This window comes from Gigantopelta aegis, chromosome 12, assembly GCF_016097555.1.
Source record: "Gigantopelta aegis isolate Gae_Host chromosome 12, Gae_host_genome, whole genome shotgun sequence".
Lineage (NCBI taxonomy): Eukaryota > Metazoa > Mollusca > Gastropoda > Neomphalida > Peltospiridae > Gigantopelta > Gigantopelta aegis.
Window position 1 is genome coordinate 34,048,245 of NC_054710.1, and position 20,412 is coordinate 34,068,656.

The 20,412-nt window shown below is 38.1% G+C and overlaps 1 protein-coding gene across 1 annotated transcript in view; it reads left to right on the forward strand.

Annotated features, from left to right (window-relative positions):
- Nucleotides 1–20,412, forward strand: part of LOC121385786 (ras-related and estrogen-regulated growth inhibitor-like) — a 63,006-nt gene that overhangs the window by 26,060 nt on the left and 16,534 nt on the right. The window contains exons 2-3 of the mRNA XM_041516571.1: nucleotides 1,309–1,365; nucleotides 19,385–19,458. Coding sequence (XP_041372505.1) covers nucleotides 1,309–1,365; nucleotides 19,385–19,458 — 131 coding nt within the window. The remainder of the gene's footprint in view (nucleotides 1–1,308; nucleotides 1,366–19,384; nucleotides 19,459–20,412) is intronic.

The window sequence follows — 20,412 nt, forward strand, 5'->3', positions numbered from 1 at the left end:
AAACAACCTTTAACTCTAACTAAATTGTTCAATGCTGGGATAGGTATAGGTAAATGTCCTTTTAGTGCATTTAAACATGTTTACTGAATTTTTTTTGGACATATTCACGACGAGTGACGGACGTACGTACAAAAATGATGACGTCTGTCACACAACCGGCCTTGGTGGCGTAGTGGTTAGGCCATCGGTCTACAGGCTGGTAGGTACTGGGTTTCGGATCCCAGTCGAGGCATGGGATTTTTAATCCAGATACCGACTCCAAACCCTGAGTGAGTGCTCCGCAAGACTCAATAGTTAGGTGTAAACCACTTGCAGCGACCAGTGATCCATAACTGGTTCAACAAAGGTCATGGTTTGTGCTATCCTGCCTGTGGGAAGCGCAAATAAAAGATCCCTTGCTGCTAATCGGAAAGAGTAGCCCATGTAGTGGCGACAGAGGGTTTCCTCTCAAGATCTGTGTGGTCCTTACCCATATGTCTGACGCCATATAACCGTAAATAAAATGTGTTGGGTGCGTCGTTAAATAAAACCTTTTTTTTTTTTTTTTTCTGTCACACACTTTGTGAACATCTGTGTATGATTACTTCAAAAAGTATATATGCATATTGGTTTTATATGAGTGTTTATTTATAATATAAAACTATGAACAGTTGTGGTTTCTCCTTTGTTCTTAAAAATAAACGTTTTATAAAATTTTATGACGGATGTACAGTCCTAATGAGGTCATGTAAGGAAAGCCTGTACACCTCCCAAAAGTGCGAGAAATGTTATTTATAATATTTCATGCATACCTGCTTAATTCAATGTTTTTTTTAAACATAACAATAATAATATTGCTTTTACTTAAAAAAAATGAAATTTGAATGTTTGGTCCATGTTTTGTGACTTTCATCATTCTTCTGGGTACCCAGTGTTTCCATTCGAAAAATTAACAATGAAATATATATTTTTAAAAAGCTTTGTAGATTATTAAACCTCAATGTTATAGCTTTTAAACGGTACCAATTATTGAATTTTAAACCAATATTCATAAATTAAGTAGGAGGTTGACCTTTTCATGGAATTGAATCATTTCGATTCCATCCTGAACTTTTGTTGCCATTTCGTGATACTGAATTTTGTTATAAATTTTAATTTTATTGTTCATATTTGTATTTGTTTTACACAGTTCTTTACATTGTGTTTTAATTTAACTCTTGAATTATTATATTTGCATTTACGCTAGTTTGCCACCCAATAACCAATGTATTTTTGTGTCGGGGTGTTGTTAACAATTCATTCATTCATTCATTCATTGTTTCATTTCAGCTTTGTCTGTGAGGTTTCTAACAAAACGGTTCATTGGTGAATATGATCAGTCTATGGGTAAGATCTATGTTTGACTCTTTGACACCTTCCATTTAATGCTAATTATTTAATTGTTTCCATCACAACATTATTAATAATTAAATCATTAATACAAAAACTTTAATTTAATTATTCAGCTAAGTAATAGAGATGGTAATTTTACCACAAAGGGCACATCTGTTTATTCTAAGGAATGATTCTATATACAAGTTTTGCCTTTTATTTACTTGGTCATATCGCATGTTTTTGAAAATAATTCATTATGGTTTTAACATAAAAACAGATAGAAAATATAGAAATCATAATCATACATAAATATTAAAGTATTTATCCAACAGAATAAGATCAAACCATGCCAGTATCACCTACCACACAGTATCACCCAGGATAGGGCATTGATCATTTGCTGACATTTAGTACCAATATTCTAGTCAGCATACTCCCCTTTTCACTCGCTCGTTTAACAATTATTTTGTGTTGACATGAGCAGACCGTTAACTTCGTAGACAAAATCGAACTTGATTGAAAGTTTTGCAGATTGCACAAGTAGAAAAAAGGAGTTGAGAAAAGAACTTCATCAGTTCTTACTAGCGTACAGATCAACTCCACACTGTACAACAGAAATTAGTCTGTCAGAATTAATGTACGGAAGAACGATACGTATGAAATTACCTTAACTGAAGCAGAATTGTTCCAATATTGATATACAAGATCGCGTTTGTAAAACCAAACAGATCAACAAAGATTATGTGAATGCAAGGAGAGGTGCTTTAAACATAGACATTTCTCCAGGTGATACTGTTTTGCTTAAACAGAAATGTGACAACAAACTTTCCACGCAGCTTGCGAAAATTCCGTACAAGGTAATTGATAGATGTGGCAGTCAAATAACGGTAAAGCCACCAGAAGGAGTACAGTACAAACGCAATACTTCACATGTTCGCATTATGTTGAGAATGGTTACTGAACTGGATGTAATTCAGGAAAACCAGGTTACCGTGAAATCGCCTAGACCCCAACGAGAAAAGCAGCTACCAAAATACTTGGAAGAATACAAGTTAACTTAATAACTGGGAGACGTGTTAAGGGCAGAATAATCCCTGTCTCACCAGAGATATATTGGGTAGTATTCCCGAATCTCGTTAAGGTTTTTTTATTAGTTAAAATTTTAAATAATATATAATGTTAACATTTCGAGTTTTGAAATACATGTTTTGACATTTATTGGATCAGAACTGAAACATTGCCTTGTTGGTAGAACAGAAGGGAAATTAACCTGTTTGGTACATTAAAACTGAGATATCATGTTAGTGAAGTTTTACTTTGAACAAAAGGAGGCAGAATAAATCAATATTTTGAACAACAGCAGGAACCAGTATAAATTGGTGTTAATTATAAATAAAACAAGGAAGTGAATTAAATTTGTTTTATTTTGAACTTATTTATGAATGTCATATACAATTTGTAGGCTTTGCGTGGGGGAGAAAATTAATCTAAAATATATTATAAATTCCTTGGTTTTGTCATTTGGATTGAATACTGTGACGGGTCGGTTGCTCAACTTACTAGGTCTCTGTCCATACAGCCTATAGCCGATGTGTATTTTTGTGCTGAGGTGACGTTAAACATTCATTCCTGTCTATAAAGATAGCGTGTATCAGTACTTCGAAAGATTATATAAAACTTTCTGCATTAAATTTCGAACAACTTGTATTTTGAAAAGACGAGATTCAGAACCATTCTAACAGGATAATATTAACAAATTCGGTTGTTAACAAAGTTGTGTAGTGTGATGCAATCAGTACTGGGTTTGGTGGGTATAGTGTTGAATAATGTATGTACATGCTAATGGAATGTGGACGTTAGAAGAAAGTAGAAAAACGTTCTACCTGGAGAGAGATGGAAGCTGTCAATTTGGCATTGAAAAGTGTATATTCTGTACTTAAAGATAACAGTTAAATGGTTTACTGATAACCAAAATGTGGAGGCAATTGTTACTAAAGGAAGTATGAAATGTAAACGGCAACGTACGTATTGCAATAAAAATATATAGTGTATGTCTTCATAATCAAATACAGTTAGAAATGCAATGGATTCCAATATCTGACACCCAATAGCCGATATATTTTTCGTGCTGGGGTGTCGTTAAACATTCATTCATTCATTCCAATATCTGATAACGAGCGAGCTGATTATTTGTGTAGGATAGTTGACTGATGATTGGGGAATGGGAACGGGAACTCTATTTATGTGCTCATATCCACGGGGGTTCAGGCACGCCTACCCCGGGTTTGGTTTCTGACAACTCCGGGCGGGATGATTGGGAAATTGCTCCTTTCGCGTTTACGCATTTAAATAGCACGTGGGGCCTGTATGGGGTTGACAGGTTTGCATATAACTATAACAATAAATTCTAGGTTTGGAATCCAGGAAGTGGGGTACATGTAATAACTGGATTGTGCCTCATGTCTTTTTAGTTTGACTTGTACTTAGACATATGAAATCATGTGGTGCTAGGGGTACTTTGGTTGTTCATATGTGGTATTCAGCTAGTTTTTTGCCTCTGCTATGCCCAGGTGGTAGTTTTGTATTGTATGTGAAGGGTCGGATGTATTTACCTATTGTAATGTTTATAGCATTAATACCAATAATGATATAAAACTATTATTGTTTAGTTACTATTGCCGCAAGTGTTAATATAACAATTACTGGATGTGTATCCTAGGGTTACGTCATAGCCAAGCAGACGACAAGTATATGTCCTCAGTCAATAAAAGCCAATAAAAGTAAATAAAATGAGTTTGTTAAACCAGAACATTACAGAATTGGCGACGAGGTAAATCTGGAACTTGGTTATTATGGCAGTTTACAGTAGAGTCGATCCGTTTAGCCAGGATGTTGAATCTAGGAATGCGTACACCTACTTCGAAGATAATGAAGTTACGGACGCGTCTAAACAACGAGCTATTCTGTTGAGTGTTGTAGGACCAAATACGTTTGCATTAATGCGAAATATGGTATCTCCTGACCGTCCTACTGACAAAACGTTTGAGGAATTAATACAGGTTATCCAAGATAACTACCACCCAAAACCCTCAGTTATCGTTCAGCGATTTAAGTTTAACACGTTTCCAAGACAGAAGTCTTGGAATTTCTTAGTTATTGCTGAATTGAGAAGTCTCGCGGAACATTGTGAATATGGTGCAATGTTAGATGACATGTTGCGTGATCGTATTGTATGTGAGGTTTCTGATGAAGATGTCCAAAAACATTTACTGTACAAAGCAAACCTAAATTTCAGTTCAGCGGAGTATGGAAATGGCTGCTCACAATGTGACATGCATTCAAAATGGTATGCATGGCCATGTTTCTTCTTGACAGGAGGAAAAGGTAAATAAAGTGGTTCACAAAAACAAACAAAACAATCTAGGACATAATGAAAACAATCACAACAGATCCAAAGAATTTGTTAGTCGCCGAGCTAAAAACTTTATAAATCCGAACGTGAAGCATTACTGATATGATGGATCACATTCTTCTGATAAGTGTCCTTCCAAAGATACTATTTGCAACTATTGTCATAAAAAGGGCACACTGTTAAAGCTTGTCGTCGTAAAGCTAGACAAACCACTCACACAGCCAATATGGTTAAGCAAAATGATTACTCAGATAGTGACAATGATGGTTTATTCCATGTTAATCCTGATGAGTAAAAAGACTCACTGTATCATGTAAATGGATGTGAAAGATCATCGTCTACCGATCACTGTGGATGTCTGTATGAATGGTAAACCAGTTACACTGCATGTTGACACAGGCGTTAGTGTATATCTAATGAGTGAGTCGTGCTATAAGAAAACGTGGTCTGAACATGAAGCTCCTCCATTGAGGAAATCGAAAGCCGTACTTCATACATACACAGGTGAACAAATTAAGGTATCCGGTGTCATAGACATTTGCGTAGAATATCAAGGACAAAAGGTCGATGCATCTATATATTATGATTGTCAAAGGTCAAGAAGCAAATCTACTTGGAAAAGACCTGCTTAAAAGTATTTGTTTGAATTGGAACGAAATCAATCGGGTAGTTGGAAAAATTTATGTTGATCCAAATGCGCAACCCAAATTCTTCAAACCACGAAAGAAGGATTCATTGAAACAGTTACATATAGTGACTGGGCATCTCCAATTGTACCTGTTTTGAAAGAAGACGGAACAGTTAGGGTCTGTGGTGATTCCAAAGTCACCATAAATCAAGTTTCCAAACTAGACTATTTTCCAATTCCGAAGATTGAAGATCTCTATGCCACATTATCTTGAGGTAAAATTTTCAAAAAAATTGAACTCAAAAGTGCGTATCGTTAACTTCCTCTTGATAAAAAGTCAAAGCAGTTAACAACCATCAATACTCACGTGGTCTATTTTGCTACAACAGACTTTCGTTTGGAATTTCATCATCTCCAGCAATCTTTCAAAGATGTATGGATAATCTCCTTCGAATGATTCCAATGACATGTGGATATCAGGATGACATTCTGATCTCTGGTGAAGATGATGCTCATCATGTTCGAAATGTTGACACTGTTCTCAAGAGACTTTGTGATGCATGTAGTCGTGTTAGGCAGCATAAGTGTAATTTTCAAGCCAAAGAGGTAGCGTACCTGGGGCACAAACTTGACACAGAAGGACTGCATCCGGTTCAGAACAAAGTCAAAGCTATCACAAAAGCCCGTTCACCTACCAATGTCACTGAACTCAAGTCAAACCTTAGTCTTCTGAATTATTACGGAATATTCCTTCCTAACCGTTCCACCCTTCGGTTCCCTTACTTCTCTTGCTGAGAAAAGATGTAAAATAGCGATGGACAAGTGACCAAGAAAAAGCATTTTCCGAGTCGAAAAAACTGCTTCAGTGTTCCAAAGTGTTGGTGCATTATGATGCTAACAAATAATTAATTTTGGCTTGTGACGCTTCACACTATGGTATTGGAGCTGTACTTCACACAAAATGCCTGATGGAACAGAGAAACCTGCAGCTTTTGCCTCTAGAACCCTGAACTCTGCCGAGAAAAAATATTCACAAATTGAAAAAGAAGCACTCTCTGTAGTTTTTGGAGTTAAAACGTTCAACTCCAGTGTGTCCACGTCTCCTTTATTTCAAAGAATCTCCTTTATTTCATGATTCTGCTAGATCTCCTTTATTCCCTCCTTTTTTTGACAAATCTCCTTTTTTGGAAAAAAGGAGATTGTCTGCATTTTTATTGGCTTATTTCCTCACAATTGAGTGTGTAATTGTATTCAAGTGACTTTTAGACTTTCAAATTGAGTTCCTTCTGTAATAAAACACTGGCTTATAATGGTGTATTGTCTATTTTCCCATTCATGTCTATATTATAAGTGTATAGCTCTCCATCTATGGTGTAACAAGATAGGTCTCCACCAGTCCTTAGGTTTTAACTAAAGGGTAGGCATTTCTGAATCATGATGACAGCCTTCAAGATTAGAATCCTTGCCCATGCCAGCTATATCTTTAGCCTTGTGCAGGATTGTTACAGGTAGAGAGCCAGTATCCAATGGGATCAGAGCATCGACGGGGGCCTAAGACGTCACACAGAGCATTGGGTTTTCATTAAAATAAAACAGCTTCAATATCTTGTTAAACTCTTATAGATTGTGGACAGATTTCTTCAGGGCAAACCTTGAAATGTTGACTCTAGATGCTGTCAGAATCTCAGGTCATGCATCTCAGGTCACTTGTGATTTTTTTTCATAAAAGGGGGGACATCCACCTCTCGAATTCACTCCTGGGAGTATCCACAAGGTCCGTGGAAACACATCCACATTGACTATGCTGGTCATTTCATGAACAAAATGTTTCTTATTATAGTTGATGCTTTCTCAAAATGGATGGATGTACATGTAATGATAATGGCAACTTCGCAAGCTACAATCGAGAAACTCGAAATGACATTTGCCGCGCATGGCTTGCCTACCACCATTGTATTCGATAATGGAACGTCTTTCACAAGCAGCAAATTTGAAGCATTGATGCCTAGAAACAATATCGAACACATGAAGACTGCTCCCTACCACCACGGATCCAACGGACTAGCAGAACGTTTTGTCCAAACGTTCAGAGAAAGAAAGAAAGAAATGTTTTATTTAAGGACGCACTCAACACATTTATATTTTACGGTTATATGGCGTCAGAGATATGGTTAAGGACCACACAGATTTTGAGAGGAAACCCGCTGTCGCCACGTCATGGGCTACTCTTTCCGATTAGCAGTAAGAAATCTTTTATTTGCGCTTCCCACAGGCAGGATAGCACAAACCATGGCCTTTGTTGAACCAGTTATGGATCACTGGTCGGTGCAAGTGGTTTACACCTACCCACTGAGCCTTGCGGAGCACTCACTCAGGGTTTGGAGTCAGTATCTGGATTAAAAATCCCATGCCTCGACTGGGATCCGAACCCAGTACCTACCAGCCTGTTGACCGATGGCCTAACCACGACGCCACCGAGGCCGGTAAACGTTCAAAGATGCAATGGAAAAAAAATCGAAGGGTGATCTGTAGAATGAAAAGTATCTTGCTTTCTGTTCAGATACCAAGTTATGCCACACTCGACGACTGGCAAGTCGCCTTCGAAGCTTTTAATGGGGAGGAAGTTGAGAACTCATCTTGACCTCCTTCACCCTGATAAGACTGCAAAAATTGAAAAGGTTCTAGCAAAACAAAAAGTTCACCATGATAAACACTGCAAAAACAAAACTCTTTCTGTTGGTGACAAGGTATTTGCAACAAATTTTGGTAGAGGTTCTCGTTGGATTCCAGGCACCATTCAAACCAGTTCGGTATCCGTCATAAAAACACTTGAAGGTCAGATTATTCGTAGACACCATGACCATTTGAAACAGTGTTAAATAAATGATACTGTGTATTCTAGTGTTATTCTGGATTCCATGAATGCCACACAACATACCACACCAGTAAACAGTCAATCCATTGTGCTCAACCTGTGCAGCGCAGTCAACCCATTTTGCTCAAGCCTGTGCAGCGCAGTCAACTCATTGTGTTCAACCCTGTGCAGCAGGCCGTTCCAAAGACTGTCAGTTGTTAGATAAACAAGTTAAAAACTGTTCGAGATGAATTACAAAGTGTGTTAAGATACTATGTACTATTCCAGATAAATATAAATTTTAGTTTATTTGCATCACAAAAGAAAGTGAACTTTAATGCGGGATTAAATTAACGATGTTAGTATTCAGTAACATTAATTCAGTAAATCTGCAAGGAATTATGTTTTAAACCTAGAGGGAAAGGACTCTAATGTTTATAGCATTAAAGGTCCACGCTTATGGCACATTATTAATACACAGTATATACAACAAATACATAAACATTACAGTATTAAAAAAAAAAAAAAAAAATACCATCCCAGTTATTAATAAAGTGACTTTTTGTAAAACACTTGGGGAAAAACCCACTGCTCAGTCGATTTGACCCGCGTCAGACCTGTGACGTAGCATCAGGCGTTCTGTTAGTAGGTCAACATGCTGACAGCAGAGAATGATTTTTCGAAAAACAGCTGATTCTTAACGGACGCTAGTTTGGACATTTTGGTCTTATTACATTTGTACATCTACTCAAATGGCACCTCGATTGGTGAGGAAGTGGTATATAAGCACGTTAACCTAGTTAAACCACTATCATTTTTGACAAGAGTTTGTTGAACCAGAACATTACATCTATGTATAAAAAAAACTTATACACCAGCAGTCTTAAAGGAGGAATATTTGGTGTATCTGATTTACATTTTCACATGATAGCTGTTGTTTGATGAATTTGTCATGTTTTACAGTGTATTTAATCATGTTTTTCATGATGAGTTAAATATTTTTCCTGTGCATCTGAGGGATCAGGCTGAACAGAGTTGTTGAATTATTCGAGAGAGGATTTAGTGCATGGACAAATGTGCAATCGTTAATAATATTTGCCCAGAGTTACCTATATCACCATTAAATTGTGCATTGTATTTGTTATCAAAGTAGTGGGTCATTTATTTTGTAAAACAAACTGTGTTTTACAATGTGAGACATTGACATGTGTTGGTGGGGTTGCCATCCTCTACCAATAATACTCTAATTATTAATTTACAAGAAGCGGCCAAGAGAAAGTTATCTAGACCTATATCTAAGAAAGGACCTGTACCGTTGGACATATTAAAACATTTGGTTGAATCCAAATTACCTAATCCTAATTTGTACGATTTGAAAACAGTATGTTTGTGTTTAGTAGCATTCGCTGGTTTATGTGATTAGCAGAAGTCATTAACATCAGGTGCAGTGATATGACAGTTTTATAGAAAAATCCAAAACTGATATATATATATATATATATCTATATAGACATGTATATATATTGTGATGGAGCATGGTTGGTTATTGGTAGAACTGGTCCAGTTACATGGTTGCGAAAATATTTTCAGGAGACTAAGAGTGTTCTAGTGTTTTTATGTTTCGAAATCTTTGTAAAAGTAAAGAACGGTATGTTTTAAGAGATAAAAGTATGCCGATTACATATACACGAACGAGAGAATTGTTCTTAGAAGTTTTGAAGCCTTTTGTGAATGATATAACTAAATATATTTTACACAGTCTTAGATTCGGGGGGGGGGGGGGGGGGGGGGGGAGAGGGGAGCTACTGCATCCGCTAATAACAGCATTTCTGATAGATTGTTTTAACGTTATGGGCGTTGGAAGAGTGAGAACGGCCAGTGATGCTATGTTAAAAATAGTATTGTCACTGGAAATGTCACTTTCGCTGGGGCTTTAATTTTGCATCCCCTTTCTCTGAATATCGGGTTGTTATACTGCATAGTATGTCAGTTAACTGTTGTTGTTTTTATGTACGAAGGTGTTGAAGGAGAAATATTGTTGTTGTTTTCGTGTAAGGAACGAATTTAAAAGTAACTATTTTCTCCTTTGTTGAAGTACAACAAAGAATGGTAATTTGACATAGGGCCAGTAGAGGGTGCTTTATGTGTACTATATAAGGAAAAGTCAAATGCATTTATACCATCTTGGTTTGCGGTGCACACGTTTTTCACTTTTTAAAGTTTATATTCAATATTAAAGATTATATTTTTGTATTTATAGATTTTGATGCTGCTGGCGAGCCGTGAGTGTACGCATGAGATAGGCGGTGATGGTGTAACCCGTGAGTGTACGCATGAGATGGGCAGTGATGATACTGTTTGGACGAATGCTATTATATACATGGTTTTGTGTAACCCGTGAGAGTACACCTGAGATGGGCAGTGATGATACTGTTTGGAAGAATGCTATATACATGGTTTTGTGTAACCCGTGAGAGTACACCTGAGATGGGCAGTGATGATACTGTTTGGACGAATGCTATATACATGGTTTTGTGTAACCCGTGAGTGTACACCTGAGATGGGCAGTGATGATACTGTTTGGACGAATGCTATATACATGGTTTTTTGTAACCCCTTAGTGTACACATGAGATGGGCAGTGATAATACTGTTTGGACGAATGCTATATACATGGTTTTGTGTAACCCGTGAGAGTACACCTGAGATGGGCAGTGGTGATACTGTTTGGACGAATGCTATATACATGGTTTTGTGTAACCCGTGAATGTACGCATGAGATGGGAAGTGATGATACTGTTTGGAAGAATGCTATATACATGGTTTTGTGTAACCCGTGAGTGTACGCATGAGATGGGAAGTGATGATACTGTTTCGACGAATGCTATTATATACATGGTTTTGTGTAACCCGTGAGTGTACGCATGAGATGGGCAGCGATGATACTGTTTGGACGAATGCTATATACATGGTTTTGTGTAACCCGTGAGTGTACGCATGAGATGGGAAGTGATGATACTGTGTCGACGAATGCTATTATATACATGGTTTTGTGTAACCCGTGAGTGTACGCATGAGATGGGCAGCGATGATACTGTTTGGACGAATGCTATATACATGGTTTTGTGTAACCCGTGAGTGTACGCATGAGATGGGAAGTGATGATACTGTTTCGACGAATGCTATTATATACATGGTTTTGTGTAACCCGTGAGTGTACGCATGAGATGGGCAGCGATGATACTGTTTGGACGAATGCTATATACATGGTTTTGTGTAACCCGTGAGTGTACGCATTAGATGGACAGTGATGATACTGTTTCGACGAATGCTATTATATACAGGGTTTTGTGTAACCCGTGAGAGTACGTGGGGGTGACAGCCCATTATTATGTGTATCGGGCTTGAAGTATAAGGCGTTTTTGGACATTTCAAATTATTAATGTTCAGTATATGACTTGTTTTTGTAATAAACTGTGGCGTTGGATTGTTGCACCACACAATATGCCAATTAACTGTCGTTGTGGTTTTATGTACGAAGGTGGTGAAGGAGAACAGAGTTTCCCAAACCTTGGGAGGGTTAACGTTTTCGCACATTCATTGTTTCGAAGTACACTATTATTTTGAACTTAATAATATTGTCAGGGAACATAATATTTATTTTAAGGTAACATCATATTTATTTTAAGGTAACATCATATTATTGTGTGGGAACGTAATAATAATAATTTCACGACTGTCATCTCTGGGGTTCCGTAATATTATCATCAAATAGAAAATCTAGATTATCATCTGGAATGTAGTAAACATATAGTTCATTCGTGTATTGAAACCCCTTGCAAAAATAAATGTTTATCACTATATTCATTTACTGTAGGCATTAAGTAATATTCAAGATCATCAATTCCATCACATGCACTGTTGAAATACAGAAATTTCTGGAGAAATGTATAAAAACATACAAATAGTATCTTTCCCCCACATAATGGATATTTTGAGCAATAAAATTACACTTTTTTTTTAAAAATGATCAAGTCCAGAGTCTAAGAAATGTTTCCTAATAAAAAAAACTTTGTTGTTGTTTAAAAAAAAAAATAAAAAAAAATACGCATATGCATATTTGTTGCTTAATACCAACAAGTATAATCTTATAGTTAATTAATAAAACGGTTAAATGTGACGGCTATTATATATAATGGGCGCAACCATTTTGTACCATCCCAGTGAATACGCCCTCTGGCGAGTCGGTGGTTACTTAATGCTTAACGTGTCACGTCAGGAATTAGTCTTAGAAGGGAAGAACTGTTTTCTTAGTTAATTGGTATTTTTCCGTGGCCTGTATCTGGAATTATGGTCTGTCAAAACGAACTTACTTCATAACGCACAATTTTGATTTCAACCTGGTAAATCAGCGAGTGCGAGTGCGAATAATTTTAACATGCACATATACCACTAGAGTTTCGAGCATGTCCGTCCCGGGGCCTGTCTCTAGATAGCCAGTGACTTGCTCCGGGTATAGAACAAAATTAAGGGGATAATTTTGAAATTTACATCCAAAAATTAAATAGTGGGCCTTTAAAATTTTGATGCGCATCTCTAATTAATATAATTAATAAAGAAAATTCTACGTATTAAATTTGATCGCTAGATTAGATCGGGTGGTCAAAAAGAAATTAGATAGATGGATAGATAACACGCCTAATTTGGGATGGGCGGGGGGGGGGGGGGGGGGGTTTAAAATGGACAGAATTTTGAAAATAGCAATTAGTAAAAGAAATTAGTAGGATTAAAATTAGAAAGAAAAAAGTTACAAGCCAAAAATTGACTGCTTGGCCGAATATTTATATAATTTGGAGCATTTTAGAAGGACAGTCCAAAAATAAATAAGAAAAAGAAGAGAGGTACTACTCAAAAGAATTTAAGGGTCAGACGATATTTTCGACATTATTTTCTGAATGTCAATTATATTAGCTAGACCATAATGTCACGCATGGTATTGTTCCATTTTGACGAAAGTGGGTCTAAGCAACCCATAAATGAATTAAAATCCACTGTCATTGACACTGTCGACTAGTTCTAATGGCGAAAACATGCTTACATTTGCACGTAAATTAGGGCGAAAGCGAAAGGTCCGCTAAGTGCCCATAACTTGCTTTTTTCACAAAGTGCTTCATTTGCACGCTTTGCATGTGTATTCCATGTTCCCAATGCTGAATTTCCGTATAATTGGAGCTTGCGTTCGTGTACGGTGCACACTCCAAATTCGACAATGGTACGACGTCAACTGACTATCGAAGATCGAGGAAGGGCTATTGCTTGGCTTCAGGATGGCAATACGCAAAGAAATGTTGCTCTGAGACTTGGTGTCAGTCAGAGTGTCGTTGGCCGACTGTGGCAACGGTACCAAGCAACGAATTCTGTTCGAAATCGTCCACGTTCGCGAAGACCCCGACCACTACAAATAGAGAGGACCGCTACATCACCAATATGGCTCTACGTCAACGCACAACCACTGCACGCCGATTACGTGACAATCTGCGGACTGCGACTGGAACTCGAGTGTCTGATCAAACCATACGCAATCGTCTGAGAGCCAATAATCTACGATGCCGTCGCCAGGCTGTTCGACCACCACTCCTACCACGTCACAGAACGGCCAGACGTCACTGGTGCACACTTCACCTGCGGTGGCAACGTGTTCAGTGGGGTCGAGTGATGTTCACTGATGAGTCCAGGTTTAGTCTCCAGTTCAACGACGGTCGGGTTCGTGTCTACAGACGTCCTGGGGAGCGCTTCGCTGACGTTAACGTTAGACAACGTCACCGGTTCGGTGGTGGCAGCGTCATGGTGTGGGGCGGCATCTCTATCCACCACAGGACCCCCCTCTATGTGGTGGATGGCAATCTGAATGGAATCCGCTATCTGAATGAGATTATCCGGCCGTTGGTTCTCCCAGGCCTTCAGCAGATTGGCGGCGGGGCAGTTCTGCAGGATGACAATGCCAGACCCCACCGCGCCAGGGTGGTAACGGACTTTCTCAGACAACAAGGTATCGCCAGGATGGATTGGCCAGCATATTCGCCTGACTTGGCCCCAATAGAGGACGCCTGGGACGAATTAGGTAGGAGAGTTCGGGATAACCATGCCCCTCCGGCCAACCTTCATGATCTGGGTCAACTTCTTATGGCAGAGTGGCAGGCCATTCCCCAAGAGTTCTTCAGACGTCTGATCAACAGCATGAGGCAACGATGTGTCGAGTGTATTCGCGCCAGGGGTGGATTCACACACTATTAAACGAATGTTCTAATGTGTAAAATCCATGTTTGACAACCTTCAACTTTGACAGCATGTCATGTGACTTTCTTGTATACAGTGACGTTTATTTGTGGTTTTTTGTAAATATGGAACAATAAATTAAATTTTTGGTGTAGTTTACATCATCAATCTAATACACTCTGAAACTTATTTGGTTATAAATTTTTGACCCTTAAATTCTTTTGAGTAGTATATTTTTTTTTAAAAGAAGTAATTTCGACATAAAATTTTGAACGAAGGTCTAAAAATGTTTTTAAAGTCCAACTAAGCCCTAAAAAGAAAGCGCATGTCCTAGGAGAGGGTGCGCAGCGGAACTCATGGCGAGTTGATGGGATGATCGGCTCGGAACTTCGGAAAGAAGTGAGGCAGATCGATGTAGCAATCTTCCCGAAGTATTGCTGAGTAGTCTTCCGGAAGTATCAGCTTGATAATCCGATGGACGATTGGATTATCCATATCTGATTTCAGCAAGTCTTGCCGGTACATCCCGTTCCGCTCCGACGTCAGGTAATAGGTGCGACTTCCCTCGACGTACTAGAACTGGTACCGCCCTTGACCAGTTGGTGTTGGTCTCCAGTTCTTAGTGACGAAGGGGCCTGGCAGCTGAGAGGTCGCAGTGAACTCCCCCTTCACACAGTCGCGGTACCGTCCAGGAAGCTTGTTGTGTGCGATCTGCCAAGTCGTGGGCTGTGTGTCAGACAAGTCCTGGACCGACACCTTCCTCTTCTTGGCTTCACGCTCTGCAACCGCTGTCGTAACAACTCATGGAGACGCCGGTGGATTATTTGGTGCGGACGACACTTTTCCTGTTTCCATCGGCGTTGGTGCTGCAGGGGGAGGGGCCGGTTTAGCCGACAGTTTTGGCTCCCCCTTTGCCGCTTCTGGCGTCTGCTGCTTCCGAGTAGGGGGGGGGGGGGGGGGCGGTGACGCAGAAGGGGCCGCCGCCGGCAGTTGAGCTGCCGGTTTTGGCTCCCCCTGAACCGCCCCTGCCGGTCTCGTCTTCTTCTGTGAAGTAGGAGGAACGCCCCTGGCGGTTGAGCCGCCCGTTTTGTCCCCCCCCCCCTGAGCTGCCGTGGGACGACGTCTCCTGCTACTTCCCGATCTCTTCTGTTTATTGTCACCATAATGCAAGGTGACAATAGCTGTGCTCCCATTGTGTTCAACATGATACTTGGCCAAACGGCCAAGCTCGTGCAGCACAGCCCCAAGGGTGGGGGAGAAACCTCGACGTTTGATAAACACAACCGCATTCTGCGCTGAGTAGGTAAATCAACGACAGATTGTATTTTTATTTTATATTCTATTATTAGCAAATGTCTTAATGACAAGGACAAACTGTATTGTGCTTTTATCGATTATACTAAGGCTTTTGATCGTATCAACAGAAATTATTTGTGGTTGAAACTTCAATATGGTGCCAGTTACAAGATTGTCAGATCCATTAAAGCAATGTATGACAACGTACAACTGTTCGTTAAATATAATAAAACACTGTCACCAGCAATTCAGTCATTTGTCGGTGTAAAACAGGGAGAACCACTGTCGCCACTTTTATTTTTACTGTTTATTAATGATTTTGTCAGTTCTATGGATATCAGTGAAGCTGATCCTGTACAGTTTAGATATTTGACACTTTTTACCTTGTTGTATGCTGATGATACTATTCTTATGTCGAAATCGGCCAAAGGCCTACAAAATTTACTTAATAGCTTGAATAACTATTGTAACACGTGGCACCTTAGTGTTAACACCAACAAAACTAAAATAATAGTATTCAGTAACGGTCGACATCCAAAACAGTTGCCTAACTTTTTGTATAATGGTGCAAAAGTCGACATTGTTAATTCATTCTGCTACCTTGATGTTGATTTTCATTCTAATGGCAGATGTAATCTAATGCAAAAGAAAATATCTGAACGTGGTTTACGATCTATGTTTAAGCTGTTTAACATTTTGAAAACATTAACGTTAATATTGTTCAGAAGAATGTTTTATTTGATTGTTATGTCGGTTCATTACTTTCATATAGCTCTGAAGTGTGGGGATTCCACAAAGCCCCTGATATAGAGCGTGTGCATCTGAAATATTGTAAATATGTCTTATCAGTTAAAAAGACAACACCCAATATCTCTGTATATAGTGAGCTGGGCCGTATGCCAATGTTTATTAGCAGATATGAAAGAATTATTAAATATTGCTTAAAGATAGTTTCGAATAGAAACTCCATTTTATATGAGGTTTACAATATTTTAAGAGTAGACGCAAATAATAATATTTCATATAACGGATTGAACTGGGCGTATGGTATTAAATATCTGTTGGATAGTCTTGGTCTGTCAGATGTCTGGTGGAGTCCAGATCAAGTGTTGCCTTACTTACCTTATATTAAACAACGGATAATGGATTAATACTTACAAGAATGGAACGATCAACGTCATTTTATTTCTAAATTAAATCATTATAATAAGTTTGAAGAAAGTTTTGAGTGTGAAACATATTTATCTTATATTTCATCACCACACTTAAAACGCTCACTAACCAGATTACGATTATCCTCTCATAGTCTATTATGTGAAACGGGTCGATATCTTAATATACTTTATGATCAGAGATTTTGTACATTATGTAATATGAAAGTTATAGAAGATGAATATCACTTTGTGTCAGTTTGCCCAATGTATAGGGATTTAAGTCAACAGTATTTAAATAAGATTTACAATAGATGGCCAAATATCTAAAAGTTTTATAGTCTAATGTCTTGTGATACCCCTATTAAATAGGTTATTAATTTAGCAAAATATGTACATCTTGCTATGCAGAGACGCCAGTTATTGATATAATTGGTTTCTTATCTGTTCCTCACAGCTTTATACTTTCATGTATTTTCTTCAACTAGCCTTCTTACTTACTGAGTCACTGACTCTACATTTAAGTTGTATTTTTCATGGTATGTTTGCTATAAGTGTTATGTAATACTTTATGGAATAAACATGTTCATATCTGTGGTTCTTGATTGGCAGGTGTATATTTGGACGGTCACCATTCAAGGTGTCTAGACACAAAACAAAATACGTGCCTGTTTCATTAAGACCATAGGGTATTGTGGGATAACTGATCACCCTTAAAATGGCAATTGACATTATCAGCTGTCCTTCTTTATTATTGAAACTAATTCTGTTAAACCCTTGATTAAGTAGACTTTCCCATCTAAAATTCACAAAACTGACCAATTACGTAGTCCCAAAGAAAATAAACTTATCACTTGGGTGGTCGTTTTTGCTCCAACGTATCCTACCAATAGGCCTAATAATATGCATTTTTTCTTTGTTGTTTTTTTAAGAGAGAAAAATGCTATAACCCCATTTCGTTATATTAATGCAAATTGAAATATATTCAGTTAAATAGTTTATAATATTGTCAAGTCATTTATGTTGTTTTACAAGTCATGTTGATGAAAGCAAAGCGCCTTGTCATAAATGACTGCGTATGACTGAGTTGGTCGGAACTGACGTCACTTCGCCTCAAGCTAGAATTCTGGACGCACCGAAAACAAAAGAAAATGGCTGCCCCCAGTTAGCAGAAATAATCACGTTTTTTTTTAACTCTAAAATTACGTGTTTTTCATTTCTTAAAGTATCAGTATGTGTTCGTGGTCCGGGTATACATCTTTTCAACACATAAGACTCATGTTTGAGTTTACTATTCCTTTAAGTTTCATCATGGGCGCTCTATGTATGTAGTCCTGTGATCCACGACAGTATCCTTGACCTACATCTGAACTCTCTATCACATGTCACCTTGTTACTCCTTCCGCTATGAGATCGAAGTTTTCAAATGTTTCAAATGTCCCTGAAATACACATACACCTCACCACCCAGAATAAGTTTGTTTTGTCTGATTTTCACCTGCTTCGTATTATCTCGGGCTTTAATGAACCAAGGTGAAATATAAGTATACTCGTATTCCAAAGGAAATGTACAAAATAATCATATTTGTAGTTGACTCTAACATTTAAAATAGCTTCCCCAAAAACCCAATCCACTTTTTGCAAGCCCTATATCTCATTACACAGACTAGATACATAATAAAGAGCGAGAATGAAGTAATATAATTCAAAAGCATTTGTATTTTGTTTTGTAGGAACCTTTATTTCTTGTTATATGCATTTTATAGCAGGTACAAACTGACAATAGTATTTAAAAATAATACCAAGATACTGCTCATGAATTTCAACCGATTCTCTATGGTACAAGGACTTGCCATGGTTCTAAATTCCCACCCACCCACGACCACAAAGAAAGACCACTCAGCCCATAGCCATTGTTAAGTTATGCAGCATCCATCGCTGTTGAATTTATTGAATGCCTCTTTGAACGATATATATATATATATATATATATATATATATATATATATATATATATATATATATATCTCTGTGTGTGTGTGTGTGTGTGTGTGTGTATTATTTGTTTTAGTGGCGGGACATATCCCAGTGGTAAAGCATCTGCTGGATACACGGTCGGTCTGGGATCGATCCTCGTCGGTGGGGCCCATTGGGCTATTTCTCGTTCCAGCCAGTGCACCACGACTGGCACATCAAAGGCCGTGGTATGTATTACCCTGTCTGTGGGATGGTGCATATAAAAGATCCCTTGCTGCTAATCGAAAAGAGTAGCCCGTGAAGTGGCGACAGCGGGTTTCCTCTCTCAATATCTGTGTGGGCCTTAACTATATGTCTGACGCCATATAACCGTAAATAAAATGTGTTGAGTGCGTCGTTAAATAAAACATTTCCTTCTTCTTTGTTTTTATTTTTACAGAAGCCAAATACAAGTGCACAACAAGTATTGATGGAGAATTCATAGCTTTCGAACTCCTCGATACTAGGTCTTGCGTAAGTCGGTAACTCTTGTATTATTGACGTTCAACTATATTTATTTTAACCGGCATGTAATTCTATTATTAATACAGCTAAAACTCATAAAACATTTTAAGAGGCCATTCAAATATTACGTAACGCTCGAGGGGTGGGTGGGTATAGGTCCAAACGTTATGTGGCGTTACAGGGGATGGGTATATTTAACAGCATTACATAACGCACTTTTTTCTTATTACTAATTTTAAAAAACCCAAACAAAACATAAACGCTCTGTCACGACGACATATTTTAGCGTAGGTCTCGGTAGTTATAGCTAGACGTATATACACAGAATAAGGCTTATAAATCAAGTTAAAATCATATCTGCGCATTCCCAAATTGCTATAGAGTAGTTAAAATTGCATTACACCCATCACTTGTTTGTCAATGGGGGAGGCGTGTCCAAACGTTATGTAATAGTTTGAGGGTGTATGGTCGTTACGAAGCGTTACATGGGGAAAGGAGTGTGTCTAATTTAGACAAAAATAGCGTTACGTAATATTTTAATTCAGTTTAAAAAAAAAAAAACATTCAACCTATGCAATTTGATGGTAATTAAATTGTGTTAAAAAAGAAACCTGTTTTATTTCCATTGATATTTTAAAATATATTATGCAAGTTGGATTTTTTTTAATGAATTTTTGCTTATTCATTATAGTTACATGCCTTTTTATATTTGATAAAAACGGACTTTATTTGCGCTTTTGTCTTTGTTTTCTTCAGTGTAGCGTTTGTTTATTATTTTTATTCTCTTTCTACCGGCCTCGGTGGCGTCGTGGCATGCCATCGGTCTACAGGCTGGTAGGTACTGGGTTCGGATCCCAGTCGAGGCATGGAATTTTTAATCCAGATACCAACTCCAAACCCTGAGTGAGTGCTCCGCAAGGCTCAATGGGTAGGTGTAAACCACTTGCACCGACCAGTGATCCA